Source organism: Embiotoca jacksoni, unplaced genomic scaffold, assembly GCF_022577435.1.
Source record: "Embiotoca jacksoni isolate LCO1_2020_lvr unplaced genomic scaffold, fEmbJac1.0.p SCAF_33, whole genome shotgun sequence".
NCBI classification, from domain to species: domain Eukaryota; kingdom Metazoa; phylum Chordata; class Actinopteri; family Embiotocidae; genus Embiotoca; species Embiotoca jacksoni.
In genome coordinates this window covers 198,438-219,225 of record NW_027185385.1, presented here as the reverse complement: position 1 = coordinate 219,225, position 20,788 = coordinate 198,438, and the positions used below count along the sequence as shown (strand labels likewise).

General features: G+C 42.3%; 1 protein-coding gene across 2 annotated transcripts in view; it reads left to right on the top strand.

The window, feature by feature from the left end:
* LOC138207714 (CXADR-like membrane protein) overlaps positions 1 to 20,232 on the top strand; it is a 95,066-nt gene extending 74,834 nt beyond the window's left edge. For both annotated transcript variants that reach the window (XM_069165179.1, XM_069165178.1), the window contains 4 exons: positions 9,779 to 9,946; positions 10,337 to 10,459; positions 10,729 to 10,870; positions 16,745 to 20,232. In XM_069165179.1, the coding sequence (XP_069021280.1) occupies positions 9,779 to 9,946; positions 10,337 to 10,459; positions 10,729 to 10,870; positions 16,745 to 17,120 (809 nt within the window). In that variant the 3' untranslated portion in view covers positions 17,121 to 20,232. The remainder of the gene's footprint in view (positions 1 to 9,778; positions 9,947 to 10,336; positions 10,460 to 10,728; positions 10,871 to 16,744) is intronic.
* Positions 20,233 to 20,788: the final 556 nt, after the last annotated feature.

Below are 20,788 nucleotides of genomic sequence, written 5' to 3'. Positions count from 1 at the left end.
CTCTCCATCTACTGAAACCTCTCCATCTGCTGAAACCTCTCTACTGAAACCTCTCCATCTACTGAAACCTCTCCATCTGCTGAAACCTCTCCATCTGCTGAAACCTCTCCATCAACTGAAACCTCTCCATCAACTGAAACCTCTCCATCTACTGAAACCTCTCCATCTACTGAAACTTCTTCATCTACTGAAACCTCTCCATATACTGAAAACTCTCCATCTACTGAAACCTCTTCATCTACTGAAACCTCTCCATCTACTGAAACCTCTTCATCTACTGAAACCTCTCCATCTACTGAAACCTCTCCATCTACTGAAACCTTTCCATCTACTGAAACCTCTCCATCTACTGAAACCTCTTCATCTACTGAAACCTCTCCATCTACTGAAACCTCTCCATCTGCTGAAACCTCTCTACTGAAACCTCTCCATCTACTGAAACCTCTCCATCTGCTGAAACCTCTCCATCTGCTGAAACCTCTCCATCAACTGAAACCTCTCCATCAACTGAAACCTCTCCATCTACTGAAACCTCTCCATCTACTGAAACTTCTTCATCTACTGAAACCTCTCCATATACTGAAAACTCTCCATCTACTGAAACCTCTTCATCTACTGAAACCTCTCCATCTACTGAAACCTCTTCATCTACTGAAACCTCTCCATCTACTGAAACCTCTCCATCTACTGAAACCTTTCCATCTACTGAAACCTCTCCATCTACTGAAACCTCTTCATCTACTGAAACCTCTCCATCTACTGAAACCTTTCCATCTACTGAAACCTCTCCACCTACTGAAACCTCTTCATCTACTGAAACCTCTCCATCTACTGAAACCTCTCCATCTACTGAAACCTCTCTACTGAAACCTTTCCATCTACTGAAACCTTTCCATCTACTGAAACCTCTCCATCTACTGAAACCTCTTCATCAACTGAAACCTCTTCATCTACTGAAACCTCTTCATCTACTGAAACCTCTCCATCTACTGAAACCTCTCTACTGAAACCTTTCCATCTACTGAAACCTTTCCATCTACTGAAACCTCTCCATCTACTGAAACCTCTTCATCTACTGAAACCTCTCCATCTACTGAAACCTCTCTACTGAAACCTTTCCATCTACTGAAACCTTTCCATCTACTGAAACCTCTCCACCTACTGAAACCTTTTCATCTACTGAAACCTCTTCATCTACTGAAACCTTTCCATCTACTGAAACCTCTCCATCTACTGAAACCTTTCCATCTACTGAAACCTCTCCATCTACTGAAACCTCTTCATCTACTGAAACCTTTCCATCTACTGAAACCTCTCCATCTATTGAAACCTCTCTACTGAAACCTTTCCATCTACTGAAACCTCTCCATCTACTGAAACCTCTCCATCTACTGAAACCTCTCCATCTGCTGAAACCTCTCTACTGAAACCTCTCCATCTACTGAAACCTCTCCATCTGCTGAAACCTCTCCATCAACTGAAACCTCTTCATCTACTGAAACCTCTCCATCTACTGAAACCTCTCCATCTACTGAAACTTCTTCATCTACTGAAACCTCTCCATATACTGAAACCTCTCCATCTACTGAAACCTCTTCATCTACTGAAACCTCTCCATCTACTGAAACCTCTTCATCTACTGAAACCTCTCCATCTACTGAAACCTCTCTACTGAAACCTTTCCATCTACTGAAACCTTTCCATCTACTGAAACCTCTTCATCTACTGAAACCTCTTCATCTACTGAAACCTCTTCATCAACTGAAACCTCTTCATCTACTGAAACCTCTCCATCTACTGAAACCTCTCCATCTACTGAAACCTCTCCATCTACTGAAACCTCTCCATCTACTGAAACCTTTCCATCTACTGAAACCTCTCCATCTACTGAAACCTCTTCATCTACTGAAACCTCTCCATCTACTGAAACCTCTCTACTGAAACCTTTCCATCTACTGAAACCTCTCCACCTACTGAAACCTCTCCACCTACTGAAACCTCTTCATCTACTGAAACCTCTTCATCTACTGAAACCTTTCCATCTACTGAAACCTCTCCATCTACTGAAACCTCTTCATCTACAGAAACCTCTCCATCTACTGAAACCTCTTCATCAACTGAAACCTCTTCATCTACTGAAACCTCTCCATCTACTGAAACCTCTCTACTGAAACCTTTCCATCTACTGAAACCTCTCCATCTACTGAAACCTCTCCATCTACTGAAACCTCTTCATCAACTGAAACCTCTTCATCTACTGAAACCTTTCCATCTACTGAAAGCTCTCCACCTACTGAAAGCTCTCCATCTACTGAAACCTCTCCATCTACTGAAACCTTTCCATCTACTGAAAGCTCTCCACCTACTGAAAGCTCTCCACCTACTGAAACCTCTCCATCTACTGAAACCTCTTCATCTACTGAAACCTCTTCATCTACTGAAACCTCTCCATCTACTGAAACCTCTTCATCTACTGAAACCTCTCCATCTACTGAAACCTCTCTACTGAAACCTTTCCATCTACTGAAACCTCTCCACCTACTGAAACCTCTTCATCTACTGAAACCTCTCCATCTACTGAAACCTCTTCATCTACTGAAACCTCTTCATCTACTGAAACCTTTCCATCTACTGAAACCTCTCCATCTACTGAAACCTCTTCATCTACTGAAACCTCTCCATCTACTGAAACCTCTCTACTGAAACCTTTCCATCTACTGAAACCTCTCCATCTACTGAAACTTCTTCATCTACTGAAACCTCTTCATCTACTGAAACCTTTCCACCTACTGAAACCTTTCCATCTACTGAAACCTCTTCATCTACTGAAACCTCTTCATCTACTGAAACCTCTCATCTACTGAAACCTTTCCATCTACTGAAACCTCTCCACCTACTGAAACCTCTTCATCTACTGAAACCTTTCCATCTACTGAAACCTCTCCATCTACTGAAACCTCTCCACTGAAACCTTTCCATCTACTGAAACCTCTCCATCTACTGAAACCTCTCTACTGAAACCTTTCCATCTACTGAAACCTCTCCATCTACTGAAACTTCTTCATCTACTGAAACCTCTTCATCTACTGAAACCTTTCCACCTACTGAAACCTTTCCATCTACTGAAACCTCTTCATCTACTGAAACCTCTTCATCTACTGAAACCTCTCATCTACTGAAACCTTTCCATCTACTGAAACCTCTCCACCTACTGAAACCTCTTCATCTACTGAAACCTTTCCATCTACTGAAACCTCTCCATCTACTGAAACCTCTCCACTGAAACCTTTCCATCTACTGAAACCTCTCCATCTGCTGAAACCTTTCCATCTACTGAAACCTTTCCATCTACTGAAACCTCTCCATCTACTGAAACCTCTTCATCAACTGAAACCTCTTCATCAACTGAAACCTCTCCATCTACTGAAACCTCTCTACTGAAACCTTTCCATCTACTGAAACTTTTCCATCTACTGAAACCTCTCCATCTACTGAAACCTCTTCATCTACTGAAACCTCTCCATCTACTGAAACCTCTCTACTGAAACCTTTCCATCTACTGAAACCTTTCCATCTACTGAAACCTCTCCACCTACTGAAACCTCTTCATCTACTGAAACCTTTCCATCTACTGAAACCTCTCCATCTACTGAAACCTTTCCATCTACTGAAACCTCTCCATCTACTGAAACCTCTTCATCTACTGAAACCTTTCCATCTACTGAAACCTCTCCATCTACTGAAACTCTCATCTACTGAAACCTCTTCATCTACTGAAACCTCTCTACTGAAACCTTTCCATCTACTGAAACCTCTCCATCTACTGAAACCTCTTCATCTACTGAAACCTCTCCATCTACTGAAACCTCTCCATCTACTGAAACCTTTCCATCTACTGAAACCTCTCCACCTACTGAAACCTCTTCATCTACTGAAACCTCTCCATCTACTGAAACCTTTCCATCTACTGAAACCTTTCCATCTACTGAAACCTCTCCACCTACTGAAACCTCTTCATCTACTGAAACCTCTTCATCTACTGAAACCTTTCCATCTACTGAAACCTCTCCATCTACTGAAACCTTTCCATCTACTGAAACCTCTCCATCTACTGAAACCTTTCCATCTGCTGAAACCTCTCCATCTGCTGAAACCTCTCATCTACTGAAACCTCTTCATCTACTGAAACCTCTCCATCTACTGAAACCTCTCTACTGAAACCTTTCCATCTACTGAAACCTCTCCATCTACTGAAACCTCTCCATCTACTGAAACCTCTCATCTACTGAAACCTCTCCATCTACTGAAACCTCTTCATCTACTGAAACCTCTTCATCTACTGAAACCTCTTCATCTACTGAAACCTCTCCATCTATTGAAACCTCTCTACTGAAACCTTTCCATCTACTGAAACCTCTCCATCTACTGAAACCTCTCCATCTACTGAAACCTCTCCATCTACTGAAACCTCTCCATCTGCTGAAACCTCTCTACTGAAACCTCTCCATCTACTGAAACCTCTCCATCTGCTGAAACCTCTCCATCAACTGAAACCTCTTCATCTACTGAAACCTCTCCATCTACTGAAACCTCTCCATCTACTGAAACTTCTTCATCTACTGAAACCTCTCCATATACTGAAACCTCTCCATCTACTGAAACCTCTTCATCTACTGAAACCTCTCCATCTACTGAAACCTCTTCATCTACTGAAACCTCTCCATCTACTGAAACCTCTCTACTGAAACCTTTCCATCTACTGAAACCTTTCCATCTACTGAAACCTCTTCATCTACTGAAACCTCTTCATCTACTGAAACCTCTTCATCAACTGAAACCTCTTCATCTACTGAAACCTCTCCATCTACTGAAACCTCTCCATCTACTGAAACCTCTCTACTGAAACCTTTCCATCTACTGAAACCTTTCCATCTACTGAAACCTCTCCATCTACTGAAACCTCTTCATCTACTGAAACCTCTCCATCTACTGAAACCTCTCTACTGAAACCTTTCCATCTACTGAAACCTCTCCACCTACTGAAACCTCTCCACCTACTGAAACCTCTTCATCTACTGAAACCTCTTCATCTACTGAAACCTTTCCATCTACTGAAACCTCTCCATCTACTGAAACCTCTCCATCTACTGAAACCTCTTCATCTACTGAAACCTCTCCATCTACTGAAACCTCTTCATCAACTGAAACCTCTTCATCTACTGAAACCTCTTCATCTACTGAAACCTCTCCATCTACTGAAACCTCTCTACTGAAACCTTTCCATCTACTGAAACCTCTCCACCTGCTGAAACCTCTCCATCTACTGAAACCTCTTCATCAACTGAAACCTCTTCATCTACTGAAACCTCTTCATCTACTGAAACCTCTCCATCTACTGAAACCTCTCTACTGAAACCTTTCCATCTACTGAAACCTCTCCATCTACTGAAACCTCTTCATCTACTGAAACCTCTCCATCTTCTGAAACCTCTCTACTGAAACCTTTCCATCTACTGAAAGCTCTCCACCTACTGAAAGCTCTCCACCTACTGAAACCTCTCCATCTACTTAAACCTCTCTACTGAAACCTCTTCATCTACTGAAACCTCTCCATCTACTGAAACCTCTTCATCTACTGAAACCTCTCCATCTACTGAAACCTCTCTACTGAAACCTTTCCATCTACTGAAACCTCTCCACCTACTGAAACCTCTTCATCTACTGAAACCTCTCCATCTACTGAAACCTCTCTACTGAAACCTCTTCATCTACTGAAACCTTTCCCTCTACTGAAACCTCTCCATCTACTGAAACCTCTCCATCTACTGAAACCTCTTCATCTACTGAAACCTCTCCATCTACTGAAACCTCTCTACTGAAACCTTTCCATCTCCTGAAACCTCTCCATCTACTGAAACTTCTTCATCTACTGAAACCTCTTCATCTACTGAAACCTTTCCACCTACTGAAACCTTTCCATCTACTGAAACCTCTTCATCTACTGAAACCTCTTCATCTACTGAAACCTCTCCATCTACTGAAACCTTTCCATCTACTGAAACCTCTCCACCTACTGAAACCTCTTCATCTACTGAAACCTCTCCACTGAAACCTTTCCATCTACTGAAACCTCTCCACTGAAACCTTTCCATCTACTGAAACCTCTCCATCTGCTGAAACCTTTCCATCTACTGAAACCTTTCCATCTACTGAAACCTCTTCATCTACTGAAACCTCTTCATCTACTGAAACCTCTCCATCTACTGAAACCTCTCTACTGAAACCTTTCCATCTACTGAAACCTCTCCATCTACTGAAACCTCTTCATCTACTGAAACCTCTCCATCTACTGAAACCTCTCTACTGAAACCTCTTCATCTACTGAAACCTCTCCATCTACTGAAACCTTTCCATCTACTGAAACCTCTCCATCTACTGAAACCTTTCCATCTACTGAAACCTCTCCATCTACTGAAACCTCTTCATCTACTGAAACCTCTCCATCTACTGAAACCTTTCCATCTACTGAAACCTCTCCACCTACTGAAACCTCTTCATCTACTGAAACCTTTCCATCTACTGAAACCTCTCCATCTACTGAAACCTCTCCACTGAAACCTTTCCATCTACTGAAACCTCTCCATCTGCTGAAACCTTTCCATCTACTGAAACCTTTCCATCTACTGAAACCTCTCCATCAACTGAAACCTCTTCATCTACTGAAACCTCTTCATCTACTGAAACCTCTCCATCTACTGAAACCTCTCTACTGAAACCTTTCCATCTACTGAAACCTTTCCATCTACTGAAACCTCTCCATCTACTGAAACCTCTTCATCTACTGAAACCTTTCCATCTACTGAAACCTCTCCACCTACTGAAACCTCTTCATCTACTGAAACCTCTTCATCTACTGAAACCTCTCTACTGAAACCTTTCCATCTACTGAAACCTCTTCATCTACTGAAACCTCTCCATCTACTGAAACCTCTTCATCTACTGAAACCTCTCCATCTACTGAAACCTCTCTACTGAAACCTTTCCATCTACTGAAACCTTTCCATCTACTGAAACCTCTCCATCTACTGAAACCTCTTCATCTACTGAAACCTTTCCATCTACTGAAACCTCTTCATCTACTGAAACCTCTCCATCTACTGAAACCTCTCTACTGAAACCTTTCCATCTACTGAAACCTTTCCATCTACTGAAACCTCTCCATCTACTGAAACCTCTCCATCTACTGAAACCTTTCCATCTACTGAAACCTTTCCATCTACTGAAACCTCTCCATCTACTGAAACCTTTCCACCTACTGAAACCTTTCCATCTACTGAAACCTCTCCATCTACTGAAACCTCTTCATCTACTGAAACCTCTCCATCTACTGAAACCTTTCCATCTACTGAAACCTCTCCATCTACTGAAACCTCTCCATCTACTGAAACCTCTTCATCTACTGAAACCTCTACATCTACTTAAACCTCTCCATCTACTGAAACCTCTCCACCTACTGAAACCTCTTCATCTACTGAAACCTCTCCATCTACTGAAACCTCTCCACTGAAACCTTTCCACCTACTGAAACCTCTTCATCTACTGAAACCTCTCCACTGAAACCTTTCCATCTACTGAAACCTCTCCATCTACTGAAACCTCTCTATTGAAACCTTTCCATCTACTGAAACCTCTTCATCTACTGAAACCTTTCCATTTACTGAAACCTTTCCATCTACTGAAACCTCTTCATCTACTGAAACCTTTCCATCTACTGAAACCTTTCCATCTACTGAAACCTCTCCATCTACTGAAACCTCTCCATCTGCTGAAACCTCTCCATTTACTGAAACCTTTCCATCTACTGAAACCTCTTCATCTACTGAAACCTTTCCATTTACTGAAACCTTTCCATCTACTGAAACCTCTCCATCTACTGAAACCTCTCCATCTACTGACACCTTTCCATCTACTGAAACCTTTCCATCTACTGAAACCTCTCCACCTACTGAAACCTCTTCATCTACTGAAACCTCTTCATCTACTGAAACCTTTCCATCTACTGAAACCTCTCCATCTACTGAAACCTCTTCATCAACTGAAACCTCTTCATCTACTGAAACCTCTTCATCTACTGAAACCTCTCCATCTACTGAAACCTCTCTACTGAAACCTTTCCATCGACTGAAACCTTTCCATCTACTGAAACCTCTCCATCTACTGAAACCTCTCCATCTGCTGAAACCTCTCCATTTACTGAAACCTTTCCATCTACTGAAACCTTTCCATTTACTGAAACCTTTCCATCTACTGAAACCTCTCCATCTACTGAAACCTCTCCATCTACTGAAACCTCTCCATCTACTGAAACCTCTCCATCTACTGAAACCTTTCCATCTACTGAAACCTCTCCATCTACTGAAACCTCTCCATCTGCTGAAACCTCTTCATCTACTGAAACCTTTCCATTTACTGAAACCTTTCCATCTACTGAAACCTTTCCATCTACTGAAACCTTTCCATTTACTGAAACCTTTCCATCTACTGAAACCTCTCCATCTACTGAAACCTCTCCATCTACTGAAACCTTTCCATCTACTGAAACCTCTCCATCTACTGAAACCTCTCCATCTACTGAAACCTTTCCATCTACTGAAACCTCTCCATCTACTGAAACCTCTTCATCTACTGAAACCTTTCCACCTACTGAAACCTTTCCATCTACTGAAACCTCTCCATCTACTGAAACCTCTTCATCTACTGAAACCTCTCCATCTACTGAAACCTTTCCATCTACTGAAACCTCTCCATCTACTGAAACCTCTTCATCTACTGAAACCTCTCCATCTACTGAAACCTCTCCATCTACTGAAACCTCTTCATCTACTGAAACCTCTCCACCTACTGAAACCTCTTCATCTACTGAAACCTCTCCATCTACTGAAACCTCTCCACTGAAACCTTTCCACCTACTGAAACCTCTTCATCTACTGAAACCTCTCCACTGAAACCTTTCCATCTACTGAAACCTCTCCATCTACTGAAACCTCTCTATTGAAACCTTTCCATCTACTGAAACCTCTTCATCTACTGAAACCTTTCCATTTACTGAAACCTTTCCATCTACTGAAACCTCTTCATCTACTGAAACCTTTCCATCTACTGAAACCTTTCCATCTACTGAAACCTCTCCATCTACTGAAACCTCTCCATCTGCTGAAACCTCTCCATTTACTGAAACCTTTCCATCTACTGAAACCTCTCCATCTACTGACACCTTTCCATCTACTGAAACCTTTCCATCTACTGAAACCTCTCCACCTACTGAAACCTCTTCATCTACTGAAACCTCTTCATCTACTGAAACCTTTCCATCTACTGAAACCTCTCCATCTACTGAAACCTCTTCATCTACTGAAAACTCTCTATCCACATGCCATCATTTATCTAACAGTAACCATGGTTACTTGTGTGAACCGGCCCTCCCATCACCCGCTGTGATGTGGTCCGTGTTGAAACGTCAGCGAGCGTCAGGCGTTGTTCGATCGTCCAGATAAACCTGTTTAGGAGAAGGAATCTGTTTGGAGCAGACTGGACATGGCACCCTGCTGGGAGTTGAGCAGAGACGTTCTCATGTCATCTCTATGACACTTTGTGTGTGTACGAGGTCACGTGTTAAGCATGGATGATGTCACTCCTGACATCATCCTGACAACGCCCTCCTGTGTGCAGCATCAGTGTTCAGTCAAGTGTGTGTTTGTGTTTGATTGTGTTTCCTCAGTGAAGCCGTCCAAGCCTCGCTGCTGGATGGAGGGTAAACTGCTGGAGGGGGGCGATGTGAAGATTAGCTGCAAGTCAGCTGACGGTTCGGATCCCATCCGCTACAAATGGGAGAGAGTCCTGGACAAGGGCAAGTACATCGGCAAGCTGCCTCCTCTGGCTCTCATTGGTGAGTGTGGTGTCTGTCAGCGGCTGCTCGGACACGTCCAACAGCATCTTTTTATTTCAAATCAGTACAAACAGGATGCAGCAGGATGAACGAGGATGAACATTGATCACTGTGACTCACTGTCTGTAGAAGTGATGCTGAGCTTTACCTGTTCAGGTGGAAGTCAGCTGCTTTCTCAGCTTTGTCTCTCTTCTTCTCTCAGACGCATAAACTCAGTTTCATCCTGAACACAGAACCGTCCTGGATTGGACCAAAAACACTCTTCTACAATACCTTTACATTTCTTTTGAATCAACCGTACAAACATTTAATCAGTTCTAATTCTATAAAAAAACAACCTCCTCTAATGTTCTGTTTTTATTATGTTCTGTTTTGTGGTTCTTACTTTAGACCTGAAGAACCCAGAGATCATGACTCTGAGGAATCTAACAAAGGACAACACGGGAGTGTACAAGTGTACATCCAGCAACGATGTGGGAGAGGAGAGCTGCACGGTGGAGGTGAAGATGCACTGTGAGTGGAACCTTTCATCTGGGAGGACGAGGCTGCCCTCTGACATCATAAACCTCTCTCACACACACACACACACACACACACACACACACACACACACACACACACACACACTCACACACACACACACACACAGAGAGACAGAGTCATAGTAGAAAAAAACAATAACAAAAAATGTCCATCAACATTTGTTTTAAATAACATGATCTTACACAGTATTGTTATGTCATGCCTATTGTGTGTGTGTGTGTGTGTGTGTGTGTGTGTAGATGTTAGGGGGATGGGTGTGGTAGCAGGTGCAGTGGTTGGTGTATCCTTCGGCGTCCTCCTCCTCATCCTCATCATCTGGTTAGTGTTCCGCAAAAAGGAGATGAAGAAGTATGAAGAAGAGGAGGCTCCGAATGAAATCAGGTAGAGGATGACTTCTTCTTCGTCTTCCTGCAGTCTTGACCTCACCTCAACGAAGACGACGACTTCAAACACAAAACAAAGCCGTCCTCTTGAATAATGATGACTGTTTCAGCTGCAGGATGTTTGTTTCAGCTGCAGGATTTTTGATTTAGGTACAGGATGTTTATTTCAGCTGCATGATGTTTGTTTCAGCTGCAGGGTGTTTGTTTCAGCTGCAGGATTTTTGATTTAGCTGCAGGATGTTTGTTTCAGACGCAGGATGTTTGTTTCAGCTGCAGGATGTTTGTTTCAGACGCAGGATGTTTGTTTCAGCTGCAGGATTTTTGATTTAGCTGCAGGATGTTTGTTTCAGACGCAGGATGTTTGTTTCAGCTACAGGATGTTTGTTTCAGATGCAGGATGTTTGTTTCAGCTACAGGTTGTTTTTTTCAGCTGCAGGATGTTTGTTTCAGCTGCAGGATTTTTGATTTAGCTGCAGGATGTTTGTTTCAGACGCAGGATGTTTGTTTCAGCTACAGGATGTTTGTTTCAGATGCAGGATGTTTGTTTCAGCTACAGGTTGTTTTTTTCAGCTGCAGGATGTTTGTTTCAGCTGCAGGATTTTTGATTTAGCTGCAGGATGTTTGTTTCAGACGCAGGATGTTTGTTTCAGCTACAGGATGTTTGTTTCAGATGCAGGATGTTTGTTTCAGCTACAGGTTGTTTTTTTCAGCTCCATGATGTTTGTTTCAGCTGCAGGATGTTTGTTTCAGCTGCTGGATGTTTGTTTCAGCTGCTGGATTTTTGATTTAGCTACAGGTTGTTTTTTTCAGCTGCAGGATGTTTGTTTCAGCTGCAGGATGTTTGTTTCAGCTGCAGGATTTTTGATTTAGCTACAGGATGTTTGTTTCAGCTGCAGGATTTTTGATTTAGCTACAGGATGTTTGTTTCAGCTGCAGGATATTTTTTTCAGCTCCATGATGTTTGTTTCAGCTGCAGAATTTTTGATTTAGCTACAGGTTGTTTGTTTCAGCAGCAGGATTTTTGATTTAGCTACAGGATGTTTTTTTCAGCTCCATGATGTTTGTTTCAGCTGCAGGATGTTTGTTTTAGCTGCAGGATGTTTGTTTCAGCTGCAGGATTTTTGATTTAGGTACAGGATGTTTGCTTCAGCTGCAGGATGTTCATTTCAGCTGCAGGATGTTCGTTTCAGCTGCAGGATGTTTATTTCAACTGCAGGATGTTTGTTTCAGCTGCAGGATGTTTGTTTCAGCTGCAGGATTTTTGATTTAGGTACAGGATGTTTGCTTCAGCTGCAGGATGTTCATTTCAGCTGCAGCATGTTTGTTTCAGCTACAGGATGTTTATTTCAGCTGCAGGATGTTTGTTTCAGCTGCAGGATGTTTGTTTCAGCTCCATGATGTTTGTTTCAGCTGCAGGATTTTTGATTTAGCTGCAGGATGTTTGTTTCAGACGCAGGATGTTTGTTTCAGCTGCAGGATGTTTGTTTCAGATGCAGGATGTTTGTTTCAGCTACAGGTTGTTTTTTTCAGCTCCATGATGTTTGTTTCAGCTGCAGGATGTTTGTTTCAGATGCAGGATGTTTGTTTCAGCTACAGGTTGTTTTTTTCAGCTCCATGATGTTTGTTTCAGCTGCTGGATGTTTGTTTCAGCTGCTGGATTTTTGATTTAGCTACAGGTTGTTTTTTTCAGCTGCAGGATGTTTGTTTCAGCTGCAGGATGTTTGTTTCAGATGCAGGATGTTTGTTTTAGCTGCAGGTTGTTTTTTTTAAGCTCCATGATGTTTGTTTCAGCTGCAGGATGTTTGTTTTAGCTGCAGGATGTTTTTTTCACCTCCATTATGTTTGTTTCAGCTGCAGGATGTTTGTTTTAGCTGTAGGTTGTTTTTTTTCAGCTCCATGATGTTTGTTTCAGCTGCAGCATGTTTGTTTTAGCTGTAGGTTGTTTTTTTCAGCTCCATGATGTTTGTTTCAGCTGCAGCATGTTTGTTTTAGCTGCAGCTTGTATTTTTCAGCTCCATTATGTTTGTTTCAGCTGCAGGATGTTTGTTTCAGCTACAGGATGTTTGTTTTAGCTGTAAGTTGTTTTTTTTTCAGCTCCATAATGTTTGTTTCAGCTGCAGTATGTTTGTTTTAGCTGCAAGTTGTTTTTTTTCAGCTCCATGATGTTTGTTTCAGCTGCAGGATGTTTGTTTTAGCTGCTGGATGTTTGTTTCAGCTGCAGGATTTTTGATTTAGCTACAGGATGTTTGTTTCAGCTGCTGGATTTTTGATTTAGCTACAGGTTGTTTTTTTCAGCTCCATGATGTTTGTTTCAGCTGCAGGATGTTTGTTTTAGCTGCAGGATGTTTGTTTCAGCTGCAGGATTTTTGATTTAGCTACAGGATGTTTGTTTCAGCTGCAGGATATTTTTTTAAGCTCCATGATGTTTGTTTCAGCTGCAGAATTTTTGATTTAGCTACAGGATGTTTTTTTCAGCTCCATTATGGTTGTTTTAGCTGCAGGATGTTTGTTTTAGCTGCAGTTTGTTTTTTTCAGCTCCATGATGTTTGTTTTAACTGCAGGATGTTTGTTTTAGCTGCAGGATGTTTGTTTTAGCTACAGGTTGTTTTTTTCAGCTGCAGGATGTTTGTTTCAGCTCCAGGATGTTTGTTTTAGCTGCAGGTTGTTTGTTTCAGCTACATGATGTTTGTTTCAGCTGAAGGATGTTTTTTTCAGCTCCATGATGTTTGTTTCATCTGCAGGATGTTTGTTTTAGCTGCAGGTTGTTTTTTTCAGCTCCTTGATGTTTGTTTCAGCTGCAGGATGTTTTTTTCAGCTGCAGGATGTTTGTTTTAGCTGCAGGTTGTTTGTTTCAGCTACATGATGTTTGTTTCAGCTACATGATGTTTTTTTCAGCTGAAGGATGTTTTTTTCAGCTCCATGATGTTTGTTTCATCTGCAGGATGTTTGTTTCAGCTGCAGAATGTTTGTTTCAGCTGCAGGATGTTTGATTTAGCTACAGGATGTTTGTTTCAGCTGCTTGATGTTTGTTTCAGCTGCAGGATGTTTGTTTTAGCTTCAGGTTGTTTGTTTCAGCTGCATGATATTTGTTTCAGCTGCAGAATGTTTGTTTCAGCTGCAGGATGTTTGTTTCAGCTCCGTGATGTTTGTTTCAGCTGCAGGATATTTTTTTCAGCTGCAGGATGTTTGTTTCAGCTGTAGGTTGTTTTTTTCAGCTCCATGATGTTTGTTTCAGCTGCAGCATGTTTGTTTTAGCTGCAGCTTGTATTTTTCAGCTCCATTATGTTTGTTTCAGCTGCATGATGTTTGTGTCAGCTGCAGGATTTTTGTTTCAGCTGCAGGATGTTTGTTTTAGCTGCAGGATGTTTGTTTCAGCTGCAGGATGTTTGTTCCAGCTGCAGGATTTTTGATTTAGCTACAGGATGTTTTTTTCAGCTGCAGGATGTTTGTTTCAGCTTCAGGATGTTTGTTTCAACTCCAGGATGTTTGTTTTAGCTGCAGGTTGTTTGTTTCAGCTACATGATGTTTGTTTCAGCTGAAGGATGTTTTTTTCAGCTCCATGATGTTTGTTTCAGCTGCAGGATGTTTGTTTTAGCTGCAGGATGTTTTTTTCAGCTGCAGGATGTTTGTTTCCGCTGCAGGTTGTTTTTTTCAGCTCCATGATGTTTGTTTCAGCTGCAGGATGTTTGTTTTAGCAGCATGATGTTTGTTTTACCTGCAGGATGTTTGTTTTAGCTACAGGATGTTTGTTTCAGCAGCAGGATTTTTGATTTAGCTGCAGGATGTTTGTTTCAGATGCAGGATGTTTGTTTCAGCTGCATGATGTTTGTTTTAACTGCAGGATGCTTGTTTCAGCTCCATGATGTTTGTTTCAGCTGCAGGATGTTTGTTTCAGCTCCATGGTGTTTGTTTTAGCTGCAGGGTTTCTGTTTGAGCTGCAGGAATTTTGATTTCGCTATAGGATGTTTGTTTCAACTGCAGGATGTTTGTTTCAGCTGCAGGATGTTTGTTTTAACTGCAGGATGCTTGTTTCAGCTCCATGATGTTTGTTTCAGCTGCAGGATGTTTGTTTCAGCTCCATGGTGTTTGTTTTAGCTGCAGGGTTTCTGTTTGAGCTGAAGGAATTTAGATTTCGCTACAGGATGTTTTTTTTAGCTAAAGGATGTTTGGTTCAGCAGCAGGATTTTTGATTTAGCTGCAGGTTGTTTTTTTCAGCTCCTTGATGTTTGTTTCAGCTGCAGGATGTTTGTTTCAGCTGCAGGATGTTTGTTTCAGCTAAAGGATGTTTGTTTCAGCTGCAGGATGTTTGATTTAGCTGCATGTTGTTTGTTTCAGCTCCATGATGTTTGTTTCAGCTCCATGATGTTTGTTTTAGCTGCAGGATGTTTGTTTCAGCTCCATGATGTTTGTTTCAGCTCCATGATGTTTGTTTTAGCTAAAGGATGTTTGTTTCAGCTGCAGGATGTTTGATTTAGCTGCATGTTGTTTGTTTCAGCTCCATGATGTTTGTTTCAGCTCCATGATGTTTGTTTCAGCTGCAGGATGTTTGTTTCAGCTGCAGGATGTTTGTTTTAGCTGCAGGTTGTTTGTTTCACCTCCATGATGTTTTTTTCAGCTGCAGGATGTTTGTTTCCGCTGCAGGTTGTTTTTTTCAGCTCCATGATGTTTGTTTCAGCTGCAGGATGTTTGTTTTAGCTACAGGATGTTTGTTTCAGCAGCAGGATTTTTGATTTAGCTACAGGATGTTTGTTTCAGCTGCAGGATGTTTGTTCTAACTGTAGGATGTTTGTTTCAGCTCCATGATGTTTGTTTCAGCTGCAGGATGTTTGTTTCAGCTGCAGGATGTTTGTTTTAGCTGCAGGTTGTTTTTTTCACCTCCATGATGTTTGTTTCCGCTGCAGGTTGTTTTTTTCAGCTCCATGATGTTTGTTTCAGCTGCAGGATGTTTGTTTTAGCAGCATGATGTTTGTTTTACCTGCAGGATGTTTGTTTTAGCTACAGGATGTTTGTTTCAGCAGCAGGATTTTTGATTTAGCTGCAGGATGTTTGTTTCAGACGCAGGATGTTTGTTTCAGCTGCATGATGTTTGTTTCAGCTGCAGGATGTTTGTTTCCGCTGCAGGTTGTTTGTTTCAGCTGCAGGTTGTTTTTTTCAGCTCCATGATTTTTGTTTCAGCTCCATGATGTTTGTTTTAGCTGCAAGGTTTTTGTTTGAGCTGCAGGAATTTTGATTTCGCTACAGGATGTTTGTTTCAACTGCAGGGTGTTTGTTTCAGCTGCAGGATGTTTGTTTCAGCTCCATGATGTTTGTTTCAGCTGCAGGTTTTTTTTTTTTTAGCTCCATGATGTTTGTTTCACCTGCAGGATGTTTGTTTCAGCCGCAGGGTTTTTGTTTCACCTACAGGATGTTTGTTTCAGCTGCAGGATGTTTGTTCTAACTGTAGGATGTTTGTTTCAGCTGCAGGATGTTTGTTTCAGCTGCAGGATGTTTGTTCTAACTGTAGGATGTTTGTTTCACCTACAGGATGTTTGTTTCAGCTGCAGGATGTTTGTTCTAACTGTAGGATGTTTGTTTCAGCTGCAGGATGTTTGTTCTAACTGTAGGATGTTTGTTTCAGCTGGAGGTTGTTTGTTTCAACTCCATGATGTTTGTTTTAACTGCATGCTTCTTGTTTCAGCTCCATGATGTTTGTTTCAGCTGCAGGATTTTTGATTTAACTACAGGATGTTTGTTTCAACTGTATGATGTTTGTTTCAGCTGCAGGATTTTTGATTTAGCTACAGGATGTTTGTTTCAGCTGCCGGATGTTTTTGTACTCTGTTGCTGTTGTTCATGTGATCTGAGGCGCTTTATAACAATGTGTTCCTCCCAGGGAGGACGCTGAAGCTCCCAAAGCCAAACTGGTGAAGCCAAACTCACTGTCCTCGTCGAGGTCCGGCAGCTCACGCTCTGGCACCTCCTCCACCCAGTCCATGGTACACAACCTGGGGCTCCGGGGCCCGCGGGCCTGCGTCCCTGTGGCGGCAGCCCTCAAGGAGAACTGCCAGGCCTCCACCTTCCCTCAGGCTCCACCCGACTACAGTCAGACGGTCCCTAAGACTCCAGAGCCCCGCTCCACACCCACATCCTCCTCCACCTCCATCTCCAAGCCCAGCCCCCCCCCGAAGCTGAGCCCCGGGAACCTGACCCGCATGGGGGCCACGCCTGTCATGATCCCAGCCCAAAGCAAGGCCTTCCAGACTGTGTAGAGGAGATGGACATAAAACTGTGTCCAAACGGAGGACAGGAGAGAGGCAGCCTGAGGAGCAGCTGGAGGTCACATGACACATCCAGTTATTCTGTATAATCTACATTTAATTCACCTCTCACACCTGATGGACACTCAGCAATCACAGGATCTCTTATCTACACCTGATGGTGTTTATAGAAACGTCTGCTCCTGAAGCTGGTGTTCTGGAGTGTGATGTTAAGAGACGAGGTGAAGCTGCAGCAGCCGCTTGTTTGATTGCATGAATCAGAGAGAATGAAATTAGATACAGACTAAAGCATGAGGACATCTGTCTCCACGGAAACAACAGACTGCTGACAGAACATCCGTCTCGCTCTCTGATCAGTATCCGTCTCACTCTCTGACCGGTACATGTCTCTCACTCTCGGATTGGTACCCGTCTCACTTTCTGACCGGTACCTGTCTCACTCTCTGACCGGTATCCGTCTCTCTCTGATCAGTACCCGTCTCACTCTCTGACCAGTACCTGTCTCTTTCACTCTCTGACCGGTACAAGTCACTCACTCTCTGATCGGTACCCGTCTCACTCTCTGACCGGTATCCATCTCACTCTCTGACCGGTACCTGTCTCACTCTCTGACCGGTATCCATCTCACTCTCTGACCGGTATCCATCTCACTCTCTGACCGGTATCCATCTCACTCTCTGACCGGTACCTGTCTCTTTCACTCTCTGAATGGTATACGTATCTCACTCGCCAACCGGTATCCGTCTCACTCTCTGACCGGTACAAGTCTCTCACTCTCTGATCGGTACCCATCTCACTCTCTGACCGGTATCCGTCTCACTCTCTGACCGGTATCCGTCTCACTCTCTGACCGGTACAAGTCTCTCACTCTCTGATCGGTACCCATCTCACTCTCTGACCGGTACCCATCTCACTCTCTGACCGGTATCCGTCTCACTCTCTGACCGGTATCCGTCTCACTCTCTGACCCCTCGTCAGTGCTTCACACACGTGTTCCATGTGGATCCACTCTCCATATTCATCCTGACACATCACGGGTTTATCAGACAGAGCAGTGATTGGTTGAGAGGTTTGATTGACAGGCTGATGTTACGATGGTTGTGGTTATGAATCGTTATATTATTTTAATCCAAGAATTAAATACTAAAAACAATAAATACGTGTTATATTCCTATTTTTTGTTTTCTAACTCAGATGTTTGTTCTGACTTTAAAATGTCTCATTTGAATTATTGAGATTTGGAGAGAATCACGTTCTGAAAACACCTCAGATACAGAAGCATCTTTAAAGAGTGTTATCTACATTATAATAATCAGACATTCAGTCCAACTGTCCTCACAACACAGAGTTATGTTGGAGGAGGAACGGGACACTAATCAGAGTTAAAGAGGAGAAATCGTTTATATCTGACTGACTGAGGACCAGCAGAAAGACTTCATCTTCATCTCTCATTGAGAGGACAGACCTGATCTGTCTCCATCTCCTGATCCGTCTCCATCCCCCGTCCTTCTCCATCCCCCGTCCTTCAGTCACATTCCTCCTTCAGTACATAATCTTCCTCTGATTTCTTTTTCTTGTCTCCTGATTTAACTCATCAGACCAGAACACAGATTTTCTCCTTTTAGAGATGTCTCACTCTTTATCTTCTTTATTTCAGTAGTTTGTCACCAACATCTACTGAGGTTTATCCTCTCTGTTCCCGCTCCATGTGACCTGTGACATCAATATTCACCAACACATGCAGCTTTGTCTCAGTAAAGTGTTGGAGCTCCTCCACAGCGTGAAGAATGAAGAGACACAGGTCAGCAGCAGACGAGGTGTCATCATCCTTAGAGCACATCCAGACAATACAACTGTTTCACTTCTGTCTCACAACACATCTCCAAACAATGGACCCAGCTAGGACACGTCCCTTAAGATTACTAAGGTTCACATCGAGAACATCTCCATCACCCCCCAGAGAGATAAAGATAAACTGGATCAAACCCAGAAAGATCTGCATCATCACAACAAACAAACTTCAGCTCATCACTCTGTTATAGATGAAAGAAGTTCAAAACAGCCTGAATCTCCCATGATGCTCCTAAACAGCCTTCAGAGGTCAGGTGGATGATTACAGGTGAATCCAGCTGACGGTCGTTGGGAGGATGATTGATTCATTTCTGTGTGAACTAGCCAGACTTGTTGACTGATGTCAGATTATAAATCTGATATGTGTCCCTCCTCCAGTGATGCTGACATTAACGTCCACTCCCACTGGAATACACACCGTTATCTACGGGATGTAACAGGCATTTATATACGGGATGTAACAGGTATTTATTTATCTACGGGATGTAACGGGTCATTATCTACAGTATGTAACGGGCCATTATCTACAGTATGTAACGGGCCATTATCTACGGGATGTAACGAGCATTTATCTACGGGATTTAACCGGCATTTATCGACAGGATGTAACCGGTCGTATCTACGGGATGTAACGGGCATTTATCTACGGGATTTAACCGGCATTTATCGACAGGATGTAACCGGTCGTATCTACGGGATGTAACGGGCATTTATCTACGGGATGTAACGGGCCGTTATCTACGGGATGTAACGGGTCGTATCTACGGGATGTAACGGCCTCCTGACTTCCTGTTCAAGAAGTTAAAGATACCTGGAGGCAGAATGCTTTAATTAATGCTGATGAATGATGGTTATATGCATGTTACAGATAGTCAACAATAGGAAGATTTTTATTCTTTTTAGCCTCAAACTTCTATAATATGGAAATGATACTCCTGTAAATATATCAATCATATAAACCAAACGAATACTCTATATTTTAATTTACTTTAATGTATTAATTCAACACAAAGTGGGTTTTTATCTGAACGTCCCTCTGCAGGAGCTTACGATGCAGCAACACCACGGACTAACTTCCTGTTTTCTCCTTCTCATGTTTCTCATGGTGTCAGACTGTTTACTGATGTGGGCTCCACATATGCATATATATAAATATATCCTTCTGCCTGTGTGAACATGTATATTTGTACAGAACCTGTGTTCTTTTTAATTTTCTTCTTTTTTAAAAAATAAAGTGTTGAATGGAGGTGCACACGGAGCGGCTGGCTGTATTCATTCTCCATCCCTCTGTCGTTTGCAACAACGTTTCCGAAAAAGTTGAGACGCTGTGTAAAATGTAAATAAAAACAGAATGTGATGATTTTAATGGTAAATAGACTAAAATCAACAAATCAAATTTCAGAGAGGTTCACCACTCTGTGAAAGACTGTGTTGGAAAATAATTCAACAATCTAAGAATAATGTTCCTCAACGTAAAACTACAAAGAATTAGTGGATTTCATCGTCTACGGTTCATAATATCATTAAAAGATTCAGAGAATCTGGAGAAATCTCTGAACACAAGGGACAAGGCTGGAAACCAATATTGGATGGTGGTGATCTTCGGGCCCAAAAAGAAAGAACCATTCTGACTGCTCTTCTCTGATAATACTGGTTTGATATCAGACCTCCTCAGCATGGCAGGACAGTGTGACAATAAGCAGTTCCCTGACGACATTTGTTCCACTGAACTAGAAGAGATTGTCGGCTCCACTGAAACAACCTGCGATGGTTTTATCAGCTGCAGACGGTGGAGGCTTTTAGACAAA